The sequence below is a fragment of the Engystomops pustulosus genome, chromosome 4 (assembly GCF_040894005.1).
Source record: "Engystomops pustulosus chromosome 4, aEngPut4.maternal, whole genome shotgun sequence".
Classification (NCBI taxonomy): Eukaryota; Metazoa; Chordata; class Amphibia; order Anura; family Leptodactylidae; genus Engystomops; species Engystomops pustulosus.
Genome location: NC_092414.1, coordinates 204606058 through 204626441, shown reverse-complemented (window position 1 = coordinate 204626441; position 20384 = coordinate 204606058). Strand labels below are relative to the sequence as shown.

The following is a 20384-nucleotide window of genomic DNA, read 5'->3' as shown; positions in this document are numbered from 1 at the left end:
TAGGGCTCCAGTAATGTACAAAGGAGAGTGGACGCCCCATTAGGTCCCCCGTATGTTTCCTCTCCTCTTTTCTAACTCTTTTGAATACAGTCCAATGCAGATGCAGGGTGAACCTAACCATAATAAAGCTAAGTGTCAATATTCTGGCTCCCTACAGCCACCACTAGATGGATCCACTGCATACTAATCTAGTATTATTCTCATTATATGTACAGTATACAGTAAGTTCCCCCTAGTGGTGACTACAGGTAACCAGAATATTATCATTCAGGATTCTATACCTTTATTAGAGCAATGAAACAACATGGCGTACGTGGATTGGATGGACACTTAATGTTTACACCAAGGACAAAATCTAGACACAAAAACGAGTCAGAAAATAAAAGGGATTATTCTGCATCTCGGCGATTGTCCTTTGTAGTTGTCCCTGAGGCTCGTGGCTATTCACGCCTGTATCTCAGGATGCCATTGTATTATGCTGATGTGTTATTGTTATGATGAGAACTATAGGACCCAGCATCTGCAGATAAGCCAATGTGCCGCATTCATCACGCCGCAGCGACATCTCCCTGGAAACTGATTCAGAGAGACGCTACCATCCTTAACACAATTTATTTTCCGACATCACTTTGAGTAAATTTATAAATATTTCGCTTTTAATTACCCTGCGCCGATCTTACATGACATGACTTATACTCTAGTACCACCCAAAGCTGCATCCAACACTTTACATTTGCTTCTGCATCTCAATGCTGAGTCCCTGTATGTAGTGAATAGTCTAAACTACATGTCCCACAATGCTGTGCAGCGTAGTCAGGTGCATCCTGATCCAATCAGCAGAATTCCTGCAGCTCTGGATGTGTGTAGAGTATGAGTAAGTCTAGCAGCATAACTCTAGTAGTTTTTTTAGCCAACAAATACTATGGGGCATTTCCGATTTGTGCCACATTTAGAAGAGTTTTTTGGCGCATGCGAACAGATTTTGGCACCGGCTTTCATGCGACAGAAATCGGGGGGGGGGGGGGGGGCACGGGGGGATGTCGGACAATCCCACGGATTTGGACTAAGCTCGGGATTTAACATTTAAATTTGTGTGGCAAGGCAATGCACTTACATTCACCGGGAAGAAGAAGGTGAACTCCGGCGGACCTGAGGGGGAAGCGACACATGTAGGATATCGGGCGCACGATCTTAGTGAATCGCGGTAGATCTGCATTCTTAGGCAAGTGCTGGGGCCCAGAGCTGCCGTGGGGGCCCACATATGGCTGTACATAAAGAATCCATAGGGGTGAGGAGGGCTGTATCTAATTAATCCATAGGGGGTGAGAGGGGCTTTATATAAGTCCGATACACTAGGGAACTGGAGACGGTTTTAGTTTCTGAATTCTTAATGTCGCCATGTGAGTTCACCACAAAGGGGCCCACTGAGGTTCTGACACCCAGGGGCCTACTGAAACCTGGAGCTGACCCTCTTCAGGACCCCCTATTTTACCCCGGAAGTGTGTAGGATTTGGTATGATCCATTACCACTGCAGATTTATTTCGGACCACTTTCAACTTTATGAATAAATCTGGGAAGTTTTCAGATCTTTTTGTAGGCTTCCTCACTACTACCCTCCCGGTGCCTTCCTCATATCTATGGTTGTCTGCATATTCTATTATCATAGAAAAATTGTATTGTAATATATTATATGAATAACTTCCCTGTAATATGATAAATATTCAGCTTCCTACAGAATCAGCGTTATTATTGTAGACTTTGTCTCTGGGGCCTCCCTAGTTCCTTGTTCGTATCTACTGTTCCTCAGATCCAGTGGGGTAACTAGAAGCTGATGGGCCTCAGTGCAAAGTCTGTGCCAGGCCCCCGACTATAATGTACTAATCTTCTCATATAGGAAAGTGACTTTTTATGGGCCCCCTAAGCTTCTTGGGCCCGTTGCAACCGCACCCTCAAGTGACGCCCCTACTCATCTATAATAGATTTATTTAGAGACTTATGCTGACCTATAGCTCTAGTTCTTACCTTTCCCCACTCCTTGTAGGATCTTCTATGATTCAGTAGAACATTAGAGGGTCAGTAGAGCCTCAGGTTAATACTTTTTCATAACTTCTGAAGATTTGTATTGTAAGACCACGTAGTAATGTGAAGTTTTTCCCACTTGTGTATACAAGCAGAATACAGCCCGGAGCGGTGGGGCCTGATGTTATTAGGTCCTTAATGTGTCCGTGTTGATGTGTTTTAGTTCGAGCAGCTTGTGTTCCTCTGGATGGAGAGACAGAAGTCCGGAGGCAATTACAGCCGATACCGGGCACAGACGGAGAAACATGTGGTGCTGTGTGTCAGCTCCCTAAAAATAGATCTACTCATGGATTTCCTCAATGAATTCTACGCGCACCCCCGACTCCAGGTAAGAGCAAGAGGTCATGAGACACTTGTACACCCAAATGTCCAAACTTATCAAAAATGATTATTCATGGCCTCCCCATAGGTGTAGATTTTAGCATTATTAAAGGAAATCTATCATTTGATTTGATGCATTATGAAGCAAACATACCTTGAGAACGCTGTAGCTACACTGATGCAGAAGCATATCTTGTTTAATCTCTGAGCCGAGTGGTTTTGTTAAAAAAACAATTATAAAATTATGATAATGAGGCTCTGTTGCTCCTGTGGCTGGTTCGGCGCTTCTCCTCTTACCCTAATTATGCACTTCTCCAGAGAATGATGTAATCACTGTGTTGTCCCTGACAGGCAGAAGTAATCAATCACTGCACCATCCCCCAGCTGCTGTGTATGAGTCATCCGCTCAGGCTGATTAGTCCTGTCTGGACAGTTCAGGAAGCTCTGTAAAACACCCAACACACATTACAGAGCGCCTCCTATGTGAATATGGCAGTGCCTGGTACTGCAGCTTAGTCTAGGCCTAGACTGCAGCACTAGGCAGAGCCTCTCAAAATGATGGGTCACTGTGTTGGTGTAAATTAAGAAGCAAACATTGTGCTTTCTATAAACAGCGCCACCACTGGTTCTGTCTAGTACTGCATCATAGCTCTATTGAAATGAATGGAACTGAGTGCAATACCAAGCACAACCTGCAGGTAGGTGGGGCACTGTTTTTATGTTAAAACACTGCCATATGTACTGCTTAGATTACATTATCTGTATTAAAACCCCTTGAGATTTGTTTAGGGTCTACTTTTCAGCAGTCCAAATTTGGATTTTCTCAACAATAATCTGGATCATCCGGGGAAACCTTCATAAGACAATGTTTTTTCTCGGTACAGGATCATTACGTTGTCCTCCTGTGTCCCACTGAGATGGATTTGCCGGTAAGAAGAGTCTTACAAATCCCCCTGTGGTCCCAGCGAGTCATCTACCTGCAGGGCTCAGCGCTGAAGGATCAGGATCTCATGAGAGCAAAGTACGTGGTGCTAGTAAATATCTGCACAGAACGTTCTGCCCCGGACTCATCATCTTCAGTCATTATACCTCATTAGCTGGTTATTATTACATCTCTGCTGGAGATTTTTCATGGAAAATTTCCACATTAATGTCTTATATAAAATCTTTATATCAGCCTCAGTTTACTGCAAAAACCTGTCTAAAGCTCCCTCTAGTGGTGGCTATCAGCAGTCAGAAATCAATCTTATACATCACATTTAGGGAATTGTCTAAGGGGTTGTCTTGCAGTTCAATGCCACCAAAGTGAATGGAAACTTTAGATGTGGTGCAGAAATATAGAAATATATTGCAGACCTGGACATCCCCTTTAAGGAGTTTTTGGGGAAAAAGATACCGAATCAGTGGTTATTAAAAACAAACTAGTTTCCATCTCTTCTTACTAACTCTGTATAGCGATAACCAATGTGCCCTATTACTAACCTACTAACAGCATCTCCTCTTATGTTTCCCCTCTATTCCTCTTCCATGTTGCCTTGTCTCTTCCTGTCGTACTTCCCTAGAATTGATGACGCAGAAGCCTGCTTCATTCTGAGCAATCGCTTTGAAACCGACCGCATTGCAGCTGTACGTCTAAAAGGGATTTAAGTTAAAGTTTGGAGGGCATGATTATAAATAGGAAAGAGTATTATAGTAGTTATATTCTTGTACATAAGAGGCAGTATTATAGTAGTTATATTCTTGTACATAGGGGGCAGTATTATAGTAGTTATATTCTTGTACATAGGGGGCAGTATTATAGTAGTTATATTCCTGTACATAGGGAGCAGTATTATAGTAGTTATATTCTTGTACATAGGGGGCAGTATTATAGTAGTTATATTCTTGTACATAGGAGGCAGTATTATAGTAGTTCTATTCTTGTACATAGGAGGCAGTATTATAGTAGTTATATTCTTGTACATAGGGGGCAGTATTATAGTAGTTATATTCTTGTACATAGAGGGCAGTATTATAGTAGTTATATTCTTGTACATAGGGAGCAGTATTATAGTAGTTATATTCTTGTACATAGGGGCAGTATTATAGTAGTTATATTCTTGTACATAGGAGGCAGTATTATAGTAGTTATATTCTTGTACATAGGGGGCAGTATTATAGTAGTTATATTCTTGTACATAGGGAGCAGTATTATAGTAGTTATATTCTTGTACATAGGGGTCAGTATTATAGTAGTTATATTCCTGTACATAGGGGGCAGTATTATAGTAGTTATATTCTTGTACATAGGGGGCAGTATTATAGTAGTTATATTCCTGTACATAGGGGGGCAGTATTATAGTAGTTATATTCTTGTACATAGGGGGCAGTATTATAGTAGTTATATTCTTGTACATAGGGGGCAGTATTATAGTAGTTATATTCTTGTACATAGGGGGCAGTATTATAGTAGTTCTATTCTTGTACATAGGGGGCAGTATTATAGTAGTTCTATTCTTGTACATAGGGGGCAGTATTATAGTAGTTCTATTCTTGTACATAGGGGGTAGTATTATAGCAGTTCTATTCCTGTACATAGGGGGCAGTATTATAGTAGTTATATTCTTGTACATAGGGGGCAGTATTATAGTAGTTATATTCTTGTACATAGGGGGGCAGTATTATAGTAGTTATATTCTTGTACATAGGGGGCAGTATTATAGTAGTTATATTCCTGTACATAGGGGGCAGTATTATAGTAGTTATATTCTTGTACATAGGGGGCAGTATTATAGTAGTTATATTCTTGTACATAGGGGGCAGTATTATAGTGGTTATATTCTTGTACATAGGGGGGAGTATTATAGTAGTTCTATTCTTGTATATAGGGGGCAGTATTATAGTAGTTCTATTCTTGTACATAGGGGGCAGTATTATAGTAGTTCTATTCTTGTACATAGGGGGCAGTATTATAGTAGTTCTATTCTTGTACATAGGGGGCAGTATTATAGTAGTTCTATACTTGTACATAGGGGGCAGTATTATAGTAGTTCTATTCTTGTACATAGGGGGCAGTATTATAGTAGTTCTATTCTTGTACATAGGGGGCAGTATTATAGTAGTTATATTCCTGTACATAGGGGGCTGTATTATAGTAGTTATATCCTTATACATAGGGGACAGTATTATAGTAGTTATATTCCTGTACATATGGGGCAGTATTATTGTAGTTCTATTCTTGTACATAGGGGGCAGTATTATAGTAGTTCTATTCTTGTACATAGGGGGCAGTATTATAGTAGTTATATTCCTGTACATAGGGGGCAGTATTATAGTAGTTCTATTCCTGTACATAGGGGACAGTATTATAGTAGTTATATTCCTGTACATAGGGGCAGTATTATAGTAGTTATATTCTTGTACACAGGGGGCAGTATTATAGTAGTTATATTCCTGTACATAGGGGGCAGTATTATAGTAGTTATATTCTTGTACATAGGGGACAGTATTATAGTAGTTATATTCCTGTACATAGGGGGCAGTATTATAGTAGTTATATCCTTGTACACAGGGGGCAGTATTATAGTAGTTATATTCTTGTACATAGGGGGCAGTATTATAGTAGTTATATCCTTGTACACAGGGGGCAGTATTATAGTAGTTATATTCCTGTACATAGGGGGCAGTATTATAGTAGTTCTATTCTTGTACATAGGGGCAGTATTATAGTAGTTATATTCTTGTACATAAGGGGCAGTATTATAGTAGTTATATCCTTGTACACAGGGGGCAGTATTATAGTAGTTATATTCCTGTACATAGGGGGCAGTATTATAGTAGTTATATTCTTGTACATAGGGGGCAGTATTATAGTAGTTTTATTATTGTACATAGGGGGCAGTATTATAGTAGTTCTATTCTTGTACATAGGGGGCAGTATTATAGTAGTTATATTCATGTACATAGGGGGAAGTATTATAGTAGTTCTATTCTTGTACATAGGGGGCAGTATTATAGTAGTTATATTCATGTACATAGGGGGAAGTATTATAGTAGTTATATACTTGTACATAGGGGGCAGTATTATAGTAGTTATATTCTTGTACATAGGGGGCAGTATTATAGGAGTTATATTCTTGTACATAGGGGGCAGTATTATAGTAGTTATATTCTTGTACATAGAGGGCAGTATTATAGTAGTTATATTCTGGTACATAGGGGGCATTATTATAGTAGTTATTATTTATATGGGGCAGTAATATAGTTGTATTCTTGTACATAGGGGGCAGTATCAGTATATCATGCCATATGGTGCCTAATTTTATAGGAATTGGTTTGAAAAGTCAGTAGTTTTATATCACTTGCATTCAAAGTACATTACTCAGCAGGGGACAATAACAATAACAGCGAAAATACCTTCACAATTAAAAAGAATATAAAATCTAAGATTCATCCTGAGATATGATGTGAAGGAGGCATTTTTAGTATAATAATATGAAATTAGTAATAATAAATGATGCATTATTACTGGCTGGGGGCTGATGAATATGTGATACTAATAGGATGCAATGTTCTCTTCTTCTCTCTAGGATCACCAGACCATTCTCCGAGCCTGGGCCGTAAAAGATTTTGCTCCTAATTGTCCTCTTTATGTCCAGATCCTGAAGCCGGAAAACAAGTTTCATATCAAATTTGCAGGTTATGAATCATGGAAGACATTTATTACGTCTCTAATACACTCATTCCATGACTTTATGAGCAAAAAATGTGAGAGATTGTTATTACATAATCCACAATACACACATTATCAGTCTCATCCAACATTAGGCTTCATTTCTAAGGGGGATATTATGGAAATATTACAAAAAAGTTCCTAAACTAGTACCAAAATTACCAGCAGGAGATTCTCCGGCTCTGGAGGACTGGACACATTTGGGTATTACATAGGGAGTTTATTACTATAGGAATGGTGTAATACTATATTTCCCCAGCACCACGACGGCACCAACCAGAGATATACCAGGTGCCGTCGTGGTACGAGGAAACATCATTACCGGTAAGTAACTACTGTTTTCTCCTCTGGGGGCACTGCAGGGATACTGATCACCTGCTGCTTGATCACCGCCGATCACTGATTATCTGATCATTGGTAAAATCTTATCGTAAAAAGTAGGCCTGTACAAATTTGTAGACTAAGAACTGTCTCTAATCATTATGGACTGTCCTGGTTCTGTTGGATTCCATTTGGATGATGTTTTGGTTTCTGACATCACCACTTTTTGTCTTTTTAGATCACGTGGTCTGTGAAGAAGAATTTAAGTATGCCATGTTGGCGCTCAACTGTGTTTGCCCAGCAACCTCCACCCTCATCACATTATTGATACACACCTCTAGGGGGCAGTAAGTAAAGAGAGCTTACAAAATGGTGGATTCATAAAGCATAATTTTATGGTGTGTAATAATAATAATAATTTTCCATACATCCAATTCAGTTTTTTCTATCTTTTTTTTCTTCAGGGCGACTACTACAGATTCTTTCCGTCAGCGTCCAAGCCCCTGGCAGGCCCTCTCCAGGTATCATGGGGGGTTTATTGGATACACCAAAACTGAAGCATATTCTGGCTTATAGAGGGGGCTCCAAGCAGGGTCAACACCCATGACACCCAATAGTGTTGTCTTCAATCACATGAATATTAAATAGTACACAAACAAATTCCGGCCTGCCCTGTCCCGATGGCTTCTTCTGGTTTGTTGCATGGTCGGAAAGTTTCTTAATTTATAAACCTGTGGGAATTTCATCCATCCTTATCAAGGACGGTGTTGGTCCAATTTTTTGCACCCCACCAATAAGAAGGATGATGGGCTGTGATGCTCCAGTGAAAATGTCATCGTTTTCCTTTCATTCCCACCACTAGAGATAATCCCACCTCACCCGACCAATGGCAGAGGAGCTACAGCCGATGTTCTGCTAACGAAATTTACCACATACGACTGAGCGAGAGCAAATTCTTTGGAGAATATGAGGGGAAGAGCTTCACATATTCCTCTTTCCACGCTCACAAAAAGTAAGTTGTTTTTGTGTTACTATTTATATTGCCTTATATTGGTGTCCCTCGTAAAGATCTAGAATTTGGGATTCTCAACCGAGCCTCTGTTTGATACTTGGGGATTGAATTTGGTTCAGTGATAAAAATTGATCTAGGCCGTCTGACCAATAGGTTCTTCACCACCTGCAAGTCGTGGAGAATCCCAGCATTGGGAGAAAACCTTGGACCCTGTTTGGTATTTGAGCGTCAAAACTGGCCTAAACAATGGGTCACAGATGGGTCAGCCTAGACTATGGCTTAGGGCAGTGGTGGTGAACCTATGGCACGGGTGCCAGAGGTGGCACTCAGAGCCCTTTCTGTGGCCATTGACCCCAAGACAGAGCTCACCAAACTGGACCAAATTCACCAAATCTTCCTGCAGCCCAAGCCCCAAGCAATTTAAGAGATGCTGCAATCAGCGTTATTTTAAAGCGGCACTTCATTGGCTGTTTGGAACTGCTGTAAAAGTGAGAAGGTGTTGATAGAACTGCAATATCTTTGTAGGTCATCCTACTGGACCCTACAATTTTCCTGTACAGAGAGACCCTGGTGAGAAGCTCCAATGACAGTCTGAATGTGCCCTTCTTCTTTCAACTATATTAGTGGCCTCAAGGGGCCGATACGATTGATAGATGTTGAAGAGCAGGTAGCAATAAGTTACTGCTTAAAATGCCATGTTGGCGCTTTGCGGTAAATAAGTGGATTTTGGTTATAGTTTGGGCACTTTGCCTCTTAAAGGTTCGCCATCACTGGCTTAGGGGAAACCACTTGTTCTTGATCATTGCAGCTCCCACAATGTATAACACCTGCAGGGGTGGATTAAAACTGTCATGGGCCCTGGACTGTATGAGTATTATAGCAACTTCAGGTCTAGAAGTCACTACTACATATGGTACTAGAATCAAGCTTCTTGGGGAATGGAGGATGTGTCCCTTCTACTGCTTTCATTCTTTGGTATCAGGACTTTTAGAGGTCCTGAAATGGCTCTTTTTTGTGTATTGAGAGCTGAAACCGATGTATGAGGATTTCATGGGTGAAGATCCTTCTCAGTCTAACATTGGATTGGGTGGCCATGGGTCTCCTAGAAGGCTACCACCCAAACTGCCGATATATTATTCCACTACCGAATTCCCACGTTTGTGGACCCTTTACATTAGAACTCCCACTTTAGTGGCCTTCACTTATGATAAAGCCCTCCTTGCTATGGCCACCATTGTGACCTCATATGACCTCAGTTCCCTCTACCACATTAGAAGTCTATGCCCAAAACATGGTAGGTGGGGGGGGGCTGCTGCTGCAAGTTTTCTGTTGGGATCCAGAAACTTAAACTGTTACATTATTGAGCAAAATATTAAGACTTGACCTTTTCACTTTTAATTAAAATTCATAAAAAAAGAACAAAATTTAGCATTTGATGTTTGAGAGACTGTTGAGAGATGGCAGTCCGGATGCGCCAGGCCGGTCGGGGGTAATGTAATGTAATTAATCACTATTTCAGAAGGACATTTACAAGATGTAAGTAAATTAAACTGACAATCACTGGAAGATTATTTCTCCAGATTTTTCTTGCTTTTTTTTGCAATATTTTTGTTATTGTGGTTTCTCGGGTTGGGGGACATTTAAGTTACACCAGATTCTACCATAATGGGGCAGATTTACTCGTTGTCCGACGTGGATTCGGGTCCGGCGCAATTCACTAAGATCATGCGTCCGAGTTCCTGCAGGTGTCGCTTCTGCGGCGTGGTCCGCCGGAGTTCACCTACTTATTCCTGGTGCATGTGAGTGCTTGATGTTGTTGACACATTTCCTTTCTTAAATTCCACGGTTTGTCCGAATCCATCGGGTTGTCCGACGGCCACACACCCCGGATTTATGTGCCAAATTCCGATCGCGTGCACCAAAAACCCGGGGCAATTTAGGGCAAAAGTGGAATATTTGGGAAACCCAACAAAAGTGCGGCATTCGGACCCTTAGGAAATCTGCCCCAATGTTATAGTTTGGGGGATAAGGATCATAGTACAGTTACCCTGGTCGATCAAAAACTCTTAGATCTGTGATGGACTAGATCTCAGGAGGGAGAATAAAATCTAATGCAGCATTGGATTGTGTCTGTCTGTAAGACAACTACCTAAAGCAGTCTAATTAGCATAGTTTCAGAGTAGTTTCAAGACCCCTTATGTTAATTAGGTTCTCTACTAACTGATGGGTGGTCATGGGCTGGAGAAGACAGCCTGGTTCCACCCATATGACAGTAGAGAGATGAAAAAAATGACATTGGTGACTCTGGAATAGTGAGGACTTCAGCAGCTCCCACCCACTTACTATCCATGGACCCACCCACAGGATGACTGATCCCACCCTTGGTGGGGGCCAAGTAATTTGCAGTAAGGTATCACTGGGACATGCCAAAACTGTCCCAGAAAATTCTATAATCTGGGTTGGAGTTGCCCACTAGAGTAACGGAGAGTAGAATGAGCCCAGAACCTAAATATTGAACCCTAATTGTCCAGTAGAAGACAAACCAATTTGAAGGCCATTAGGGTCTACTTCCTAGGGGTTGATACAAAGTGGATTTTTAGGAATTTTTATCTGGTTCCCCCTAATTCATGTCTCACATCTCTTAGCTAGAGTGACGAATGGCTACTAATGTCTCTCCCCCTGGAGGACCACACATAGTTATACATTACATTGACAGCACTATAAACAGCATGCAATACCTTATTTCCCCTGCGGGGGTGCTGCAGAATCCGACACATGCTGGGAAGTTCCCATCCAAATGACAGCTCACCCCTGGGGAAGGCAGCCGGGATTACCTGTGATCATCCTATATATAGAAAAGTCATATAACAACAAAAACAGAAGAAATAAGGCAGACACTCCCTTTAAGAATATATGAAAGCTTTCATTATTATGTTAAATTAAATTCTATATTTGAATGTGCCGTTTTTTTCGGTGACGTGAGACAAACTCGGGTCTATATATATAATGACTTGAACGGTTGTTCTCTTTTCATCACAAAAGCTCAGTGAGGGTCGGACACCGAGTGCCATAATGGAGTATAAAAGGCCGGGGCCTCCTACTCACCGGAGCTGAGCGCTTGCTCTATCGGGAGCCTTCTCATAATTTCACAATACAATACCCTGTACATTTTCTTCTCCTGCTTATTTTAACATGCAAATAAAGTGCACTCATTCCCCCGCTGCTTTTTGTTTTAATTATGATTTCCAGCCTGTGGGGATCACTTATAGTGTACAGAGGAACAGGGAAAATCCTCAGTGAGTCGTTTACCTAAAACCCACAACTACCCTAGTAGTAATTGTCTCCATGTAGTCCGCACCCTTCAATCCCAGAAAGTAAAACTTTCTACAGAGTGAAACTTTCTCCGCAATGCCTACCCATCAATGCTTAGACCTTTAAGCAGTCTTAAAGGGGATGTCAGGACTGCACATTAATTGGAAAATATTTTGGGTCTGACACCCGAGCGCCACACTGATCATCCAGTATTCAGATCCAGTACCAGAGGGCTCCAAAAACTGTATAGTGGTCAGGTTGGGATATTGCAGCTCAAAATATTATAGAGGATCCCTACCCTCGGCTCCTGTGATCCTTATAGAGGATCTCGGCTCCTGTCATCCTTATAGAGGATCCCTGCACTCGGCTCCTGTCATCCATATAGTGGATCCCTGCCCTTGGCTCCTGTCATCCATATAGTGGATCCCTGCCCTTGGCTCCTGTCATCATTATAAAGGATCCTCTATTGTCATCATAGAGGATCCCTGTCCTTGACTCATCTCGTTGACGGCTACAGACACCACTTGGATCTATACTTTGACCCTGAAGCTTGCTAGTCAATGTGCCACCATCTGCCACGGTCCACGTGTTGATACTCCTGTTGTGTTGATGTGATTAGGTACGGTGTCTGCTTGATCGGTGTTTGCCGGGAAGACAAGGCCAATATCCTCCTGAATCCTGGGCCCAGCCATATCATGTCTTCTTCTGACACTTGCTTCTACATCAATATCTCCAAGGAGGAGAACTCGGCCTTCAGCTTTAAGGAGCACGAGAACATGCAGAGATCCGGGGAGGCCAAATCTGCCTACCATGGCCTGACCAGACTGCCGGTGCACAGTATTATAGCCAGCATGGGTAAGTGTGTGGGAAGGTTGGTACTGGGCCATCTCACCACTGATATCAGATCATTATGTCCTTCTCTTCTACTCTTAGGTACAGTCGCCATTGATCTCCAAGGATCCAGAAGCCCAGAGCATACAGACGGTAATATGCTAAGCCCACCCGCTGACCCCACCCATAAAAGGAAGCACAGCATAGACCCCGTGCCTGACCTCATTGATGGGGACACAAACACAACCTTTGACCTCCTAAGTGACCAGTCTGAGGATGAAACCAGTCAGTCAGATGATGAATTAGGATCATATAATGAGTAAGTCATAATAACCAACCAAGATACTAATACATACTGTGCATTATACTATTTATAGTAGTTATATTCTTGTACATAGGGGGCAGTATTATAGTAGTTATATTCTAGTACATAGAGGGCAGTATTATAGTAGTTATATTCTTGTACATAGGGGACAGTATTATAGTAGTTATATTCTTGTACATAGGGGGCAGTATTATAGTAGTTATATTCTTGTACATAGGGGGCAGTATTATAGTAGTTATATTCTTGTACATAGGGGGCAGTATTATAGTAGTTATATTCTTGTACATAGGGGGCAGTATTATAGTAGTTATATTCCTGTACATAGGGGGCAGTATTATAGTAGTTATATTCTTGTACATAGGGGGCAGTATTATAGTAGTTATATTCTTGTACATAAGGGGCAGTATTGTAGTAGTTATATTCTTGTACATAGGGGCAGTATTATAGTAGTTATATTCCTGTACATAGGGGCAGTATTATAGTAGTTATATTCCTGTACATAGGGGCAGTATTATAGTAGTTATATTCCTGTACATAGGGGGCAGTATTATAGTAGTTATATTCTTGTACATAGGGGGCAGTATTATAGTAGTTATATTCTTGTACATAAGGGGCAGTATTGTAGTAGTTATATTCTTGTACATAGGGGCAGTATTATAGTAGTTATATTCTTGTACATAGGGGGCAGTATTATAGTAGTTATATTCCTGTACATAGGGGCAGTATTATAGTAGTTATATTCTTGTACATAGGGGGCAGTATTATAGTAGTTATATTCTTGTACATAGGGGGCAGTATTATAGTAGTTGTATTCTTGTACATAGGGGGCAGTATTATAGTAGTTATATTCTTGTACATAGGGGGCAGTATTATAGTAGTTATATTCTTGTACATAGGGGGCAGTATTATAGTAGTTATATTCTTGTACATAGGGGGCAGTATTATAGTAGTTATATTCTTGTACATAGGGGGCAGTATTATAGTAGTTATATTCTTGTACATAGTGGGCAGTATTATAGTAGTTATATTCCTGTACATAGGGGCAGTTTTATAGTAGTTATATTCCTGTACATAGGGGCAGTATTATAGTAGTTATATTCTTGTACATAGGGGGCAGTATTATAGTAGTTATATTCTTATACATAGAGGGCAGTATTATAGTAGTTATATTCTTGTACATAGGGGGCAGTATTATAGTAGTTATATTCTTGTACATAGGGGGCAGTATTATAGTAGTTATATTCCTGTACATGGGGGACAGTATTATAGTAGTTATATTCTTATACATAGAGGGCAGTATTATAGTAGTTATATTCTTGTACATAGGGGGCAGTATTATAGTAGTTATATTCTTGTACATAGGGGGCAGTATTATAGTAGTTATATTCTTGTACATAGGGGGCAGTATTATAGTAGTTATATTCTTGTACATAGGGAGCAGTATTATAGTAGTTATATTCTTATACATAGGGGCAGTATTATAGTAGTTATATTCTTGTACATAGGGGACAGTATTATAGTAGTTATATTCTTGTACATAGGGGGCACTATTATAGTAGTTATATTCTTGTACATAGGGGCAGTATTATAGTAGTTATATTCTTGTACATAGGGGGCAGTATTATAGTAGTTATATTCTTGTACATAGGGGGCAGTATTATAGTAGTTATATTCTTGTACATGGGGGGCAGTATTATAGTAGTTATATGCTTGTACATAGGGAGCAGTATTATAGTAGTTATATTCCTGTACATAGGGGGCAGTATTATAGTAGTTATATTCCTGTACATAGGGGGCAGTATTATAGTAGTTATATTCTTGTACATAGGGGGCAGTATTATAGTAGTTATATTCTTATACATAGGGGGCAGTATTATTGTAGTTATATTCTTGTACATAGAGGGCAGTATTATAATAGTTATATTCCTATACAAGGGGGGTAGTATTATAGTAGTTATATTCTTGTACGTAGGGGTCAGTATTATAGTAGTTATATTCTTGTACATAGGGGGCAGTATTATAGTAGTTCTATTCTTGTACATAGGTGGCAGTATTATAGTAGTTATATTCTTGTACATAGAGGGCAGTATTATAGTAGTTATATTCTTGTACATATGGGGCAGTATTATAGTAGTTATATTCTTGTACATAGGGGGCAGTATTATAGTAGTTATATTCTTGTACATAGAGGGCAGTATTATAGTAGTTATATTCTTGTACATATGGGGCAGTATTATAGTAGTTATATTCCTGTACATAGGGGGCAGTATTATAGTAGTTATACTCCTGTACATAGGGGGCAGTATTATAGTAGTTATACTCCTGTACATAGGGGGCAGTATTATAGTAGGTATATTCTTGTACATAGGGGGCAGTATTATAGTAGTTATATTCCTGTACATAGGGGGCAGTATTATAGTAGTTATATTCTTGTACATAGGGGGCAGTATTATAGTAGTTATATTCTTGTACATAGGGGGCAGTATTATAGCAGTTATATTCTTGTACACAGGGGGCAGTATTATAGTAGTTATATTCCTGTACATAGGGGGCAGTATTATAGTAGTTATATTCCTGTACATAGGGGGCAGTATTATAGTAGTTATATTCTTGTACATAGGGGGCAATTTTTATTAGTAAAAAACAAACATAAATACAGAAATACTTTTCCATCAAAATAAATCATAGATCATTCAGTATAAAACATACATGTTCATAAAAATAAAATGTATATTAAATGTAACTTAAAAGTCCATTTTAGCTGAAAGGGAAACAAAAAAGACAGAAAAAAACAAAAAAAACAAATGCATCCACATTATATAATCAGACATATTTCACTCCAGATGAATTTTCCTCCAAAGTCTTATATTCTCCCCCTTTTTCCTGACCTCTAGTGACCGGATCCACCTGAGCTCGGACATGATGAGGCTTATGGCCTTATGATGGTGGAAGTCCTCGCTATGGATGGACACTCTGGTTCTCATGTGCCAGTGATAGTACTTGATGACCTGGATCACTATGTACATGGTCTCCTGGTTGGTGTTACTTACAGTATGTGTCACACCATAGAGGATTTCTGGGTACCTGAGGGACTGCAGTGATGGGATTCTTATCTTGGTGGATATGTGACGCCAGATATTCCGTCCACCCCAGCACTCTGATATAAAGTGGACCATAGTCTCCTCTGTCTGACACCCAAGGGGACACATACGATCTGCCACACTAAGGAACTTAAGATTCCCCCTGACAAACAGTTTCCCCTGTAATGACAGCCAGGCGATGTCACAAAACTTATGGGGCAGCCTCCGACCATTCAGAAACCTCAGGCTGTCCTTTAGGGTGGTGGTTGGACAGTCTGGAAGTGCCAGCTGCAGAGAATAGAAGGTCCTACAGACTCTGGAATACAGATCTTTCCTGGTCTTACTCTCAATAAAAGACTTATCTATCCCCCATTTCCTTAAACACCTGAGACCATACTCCAGATACTGGGGGAGGAAGCCAGGAGTCCTTCGGCCCCTCTTGAGACTGCCGCCTCGCATCCAAGATTCTGCAAAAGGCAATATCCAGTCCCTGACACTACTTACCCACAGGAGACCATTATTTGAGTCCAGGCAACCAAAATTAACTTTCAGAAACACGGAGTCAAAGAAGACCCTTGGATTTAACATATCCAGTCCACCCTCTCTCCTCTGCAGGTAGGTGATCCCTCTTTTTACTGGGTTCAACCTGTTCCCCCATAAAAGTTGGAAGAACAGGCTAAAGAGCCTAGCGGAGGAAGATTCTGGCAAAGGAAAGACGACAGAGACGTAGAGGAAGACAGGGACCAGGTAAGTCTTCAGCAGAGTAACCCTTTCTCTATAGGTCAGCCTCCAGTTCTTCCATCGCTGAACCTTTACATTTCCGGCTTCCAACTTCTCCTCCCAATTTAGTGCAGAATTATCTTCCCTCCCGAATTTAACCCCAAGGATTTTAATATGGGTGGAGGCCTTGGCGAACTGTGGCAGATCAAAGCCAGGAGCAGCATCCAATGTCCAGAAAGCTTGACTCTTCTCAAGGTTGACCAGAGACCCGGATGCCTCTGAGTAACTTTTGATGGCTGCAGACAACATCTCCACCTCACGAGGTTCAGATATCACCACAGTCACATCATCCGCATAGGCAACAACATCCAGGGGCAAGCAATGGGGGACCGGCACCCCCTGAAAATCACACCACTGCAGTGATCTCAGGAATGGATCGATAGCAAACACATACAGCAGTGGACTCAGGGGGCAGCCCTGCCGCACCCCGGCCTCTACCCTGAAAGTGTCCCCCTGCCAACCATTGATCAGAGGAAAGCTCTTCGCCTCTCTATACAAAGTCCTGAGCCAATCCACAAATTCTCCCGGAATACCATACTTCGATAAAGTGGCCCATAGATAGTCGTGATCAACCCTGTCAAAGGCTTTAGCCTGGTCCAGACCTACAACATATCTCCCACACCTCAGAGCTTTACATCTCTCAAACATCTCCCTTATCGAGATGACTGCTCCAGAGATGTTCCGCCCTTTTACTGTGCCGTACTGAGAGCCTGACAACAGTGCCGGGGACAAACAGACTAATCTAGAAAAGAGGATTTTTGCCAGAATTTTCCTATCAACATTCAAGAGGGCGATCGGCCTCCAGTTCTTGATGTCACTTGGCTCTTTCCCTTTGGACAGCAGAATTAGCGATGAGACCCTCATGGATGGAGGCATCAGGTGATTTTCTAGACAATTTCTGTAAACATCCACAAGGATTGGAGCCAAGAGGTCTCTGAACTTCTTATAAAATTCTGCTGTAATACCATCAGGACCTGGTGCCTTCTTCAGATTTAACCTATCAATGGCCTCTTTTATCTCCTCCTCTGTTATTCCTGCTGTCAAAGGAGAAAAGTCCAATTCCCTAGTATCAGGGCCTGGAGTTGCCTCCAAGAATTGGGTCACTTTTTCATTATCCAAAGCCTTCTTCTGAAACAAGTCAGTATAGTAAGATCTCACCACTCCCAGGATACCCTCCCGAGACTCTTGTAAAACACCCTGGGAGTCAGTGAGACCTGTGATCAGTTTCTTCTCTACATGCTCCCGGCAATTCTCAAATGGATCCGGTGCCCCTCGGGTGCCATAGTCCCTTTCCACTACCAGGGAGGTGTACCTACTGTACTGATACTGCCTTATCTCAGATTTCAGCCGGTCAATCCTTTGTTGGTCATCCCCACCCGCCGAATAGAGTGACTCCAATTCTTTACGCAGTCTCAGATACTGGCTGTACTTACTTCTCCCCTTCTTAATTGACAGTCTCTGCAAGAGGGACCGGATCTCCTCCTTGACGTCCTCCCACCAGTCAGCCATGTTGTTATAGAAATCCACTCTGTCCAGTTGATGCAGCAAAAAAGATGAAATGTATTCCTGGACAGAAATATCATCTAACAGACTAGAATTTAGTCTCCATAGTCCTCTTCCAACATCAGGATACTTAGAGGAACCCAAACAAAAATATAAGGCAAAGTGATCCGAATATGGGACATTCCTTTCCATTCTCTCACTGATGGCTTCAGTAGGACTCACCAGAGCAAGATCTATCCTGCTGCTGCGTCCTGCACAGGTGTAGGTGAACTTTGGACTCCTACCACCCTGTACAAAAACATCAGACAGGCCAGCCTGCTGAATAATACTGTTTAGGACCTTACAGTCCCTGGTAAGGGGCCTACTGTTCCTGTCCCTGGTGGTAGTGGTGGCATTAAAGTCCCCAGCCATGATGACAGGAATTGATGTGAACAGATAAGGCTTTACATCGTTAAAAAGCTGAGTCCTTTCGGTGACTGTCTGTGGGCCATAGATGTTAATGAGCCGGAGTCTTCTACCTCTGATGGTGACCTCTAGCAGCAGGCACCGTCCCATTGATATCTCAGTGAGTCTGTGGACGGTGACATTGTGGGTGTTAAACAAGATGGAGACTCCGGCATAAGGCTCCACAGCCAGTGACCAAAAGGAAGGACCAGACTGCCAATCTCTCTCCGCCTCTCGCATGAGACCCAAGGTGTTTAAACGGGTCTCCTGTAAGAAAAACACATCGGCATTGAGATATCTTAGATGATCATACACAACATGTCTGGTCCTTCTAGCTCTAATGCTATTCACATTACTGGTGACCACAGTAAGATGGAAGTCTGCCATTAGAAAAAGAAGAAGAAAGATCATCCCCATCATCATAAGTCAGAGTCAGAGTTGTCTTCCTGACTACCGGTTTCCATATCCCATACAGACTGAGACTCGGCATGAAGGGGTTTCCTTTTTGTGGGAGGATCCCCCCCTGGATCGTCATCATATTCCTCCATCATGCGCTTCAGTTCTCTCTCTATTTCCTCCTCTCCATCTGACTCGGACAGTATGCTGTACCTATTAGTGGTTACAGTAACATCAACCTGACTCTGCATTTTCATTTTAGAGGGTTTTTGGACGGTGGTCCACGCACTCTCGGGTTTTCTGGTGCTCTTATCCTTCTTCCTCTTTTCAACACTATGATTTCCCCCAGTGGTCGGTGTCAGTTCGGGGGAAGGGACAGGCACTGGCTGCTCTATAGGCTGCTCCACTACCTCCATGTCTCCCTCTGTGTTACCTGTCCCCGGATGGTCCGGGGCAGCACCACTAATATCTGGGGTCTCTGGCACAGTACACACTGACCCTGACAATAGGGCCTCCTCCTCCTGCTCCTCATCTGGTACATCTGCCCCTTCCATCAGGTCTTCATCGGGGAGGTCCCTACAGATGTTGTGCCAGGCTTCAGGACAGTCTCTGTGGGGGTGACCGATTTGACCACAAAGGTTACATCTTATGGTCTGGCAGTTGGCGCTCACATGGCCCAGGTCCCCGCACAGGGTGCACTTCATTGTGGTGCAGTTACTTGCCACGTGACCTGATCTCCCACACCTAAAGCATAGCCTGGGCTGACCGACATAGAAACACACACCCTTCTCTCTGCCGATAAAGAATGAGTTAGGGAGGTGATGGGTGATGTTCTGGTTCTGATGTAATTTAACCAGGACCCTCCACCCCCCGGTCCAGATCCCATCCTCATCCCTGGTCTTGGTCATGTCTGACATGAGGGTGCAATGTCTCTTGAGCCATATGATGATATCTTGAGGGGGGACAGACTCGTTCCAGAACAGGATGGTGACAATTGCAGTATCTAGTTTGGAGATGGGAATGAAACTAAACCTGTTCCACCCCTCAGTATCTCTATAACGGGGTTGTTGAGCCCAGAACCGGTCCAGATTAGACATCAGCTTGAAGCTGATATCATACCCCTGTCTGTCAGGCAGATTTATCACTGCCAGGATGTCGGCTGGCTGGAAACCCATCTGGGTGCATAACATGTCCCTCACCACGTGCCTCCTGTCAGGCAGATCCTCCTTAGCCCCTCTATGCCTAAACCTGACAACGTTCCTCCTCTT

The 20384-nt window shown here is 42.0% G+C and overlaps 1 protein-coding gene across 2 annotated transcripts in view; it reads left to right on the top strand.

The window, feature by feature from the left end:
• Positions 1-20384, top strand: part of LOC140128113 (potassium channel subfamily T member 2-like) — a 98330-nt gene that overhangs the window by 58307 nt on the left and 19639 nt on the right. For both annotated transcript variants that reach the window (XM_072149529.1, XM_072149530.1), the window contains exons 11-19: positions 2244-2408; positions 3286-3422; positions 3964-4027; positions 6970-7078; positions 7672-7780; positions 7898-7954; positions 8296-8445; positions 12377-12612; positions 12691-12907. In XM_072149529.1, the coding sequence (XP_072005630.1) occupies positions 2244-2408; positions 3286-3422; positions 3964-4027; positions 6970-7078; positions 7672-7780; positions 7898-7954; positions 8296-8445; positions 12377-12612; positions 12691-12907 (1244 nt within the window). The remainder of the gene's footprint in view (positions 1-2243; positions 2409-3285; positions 3423-3963; positions 4028-6969; positions 7079-7671; positions 7781-7897; positions 7955-8295; positions 8446-12376; positions 12613-12690; positions 12908-20384) is intronic.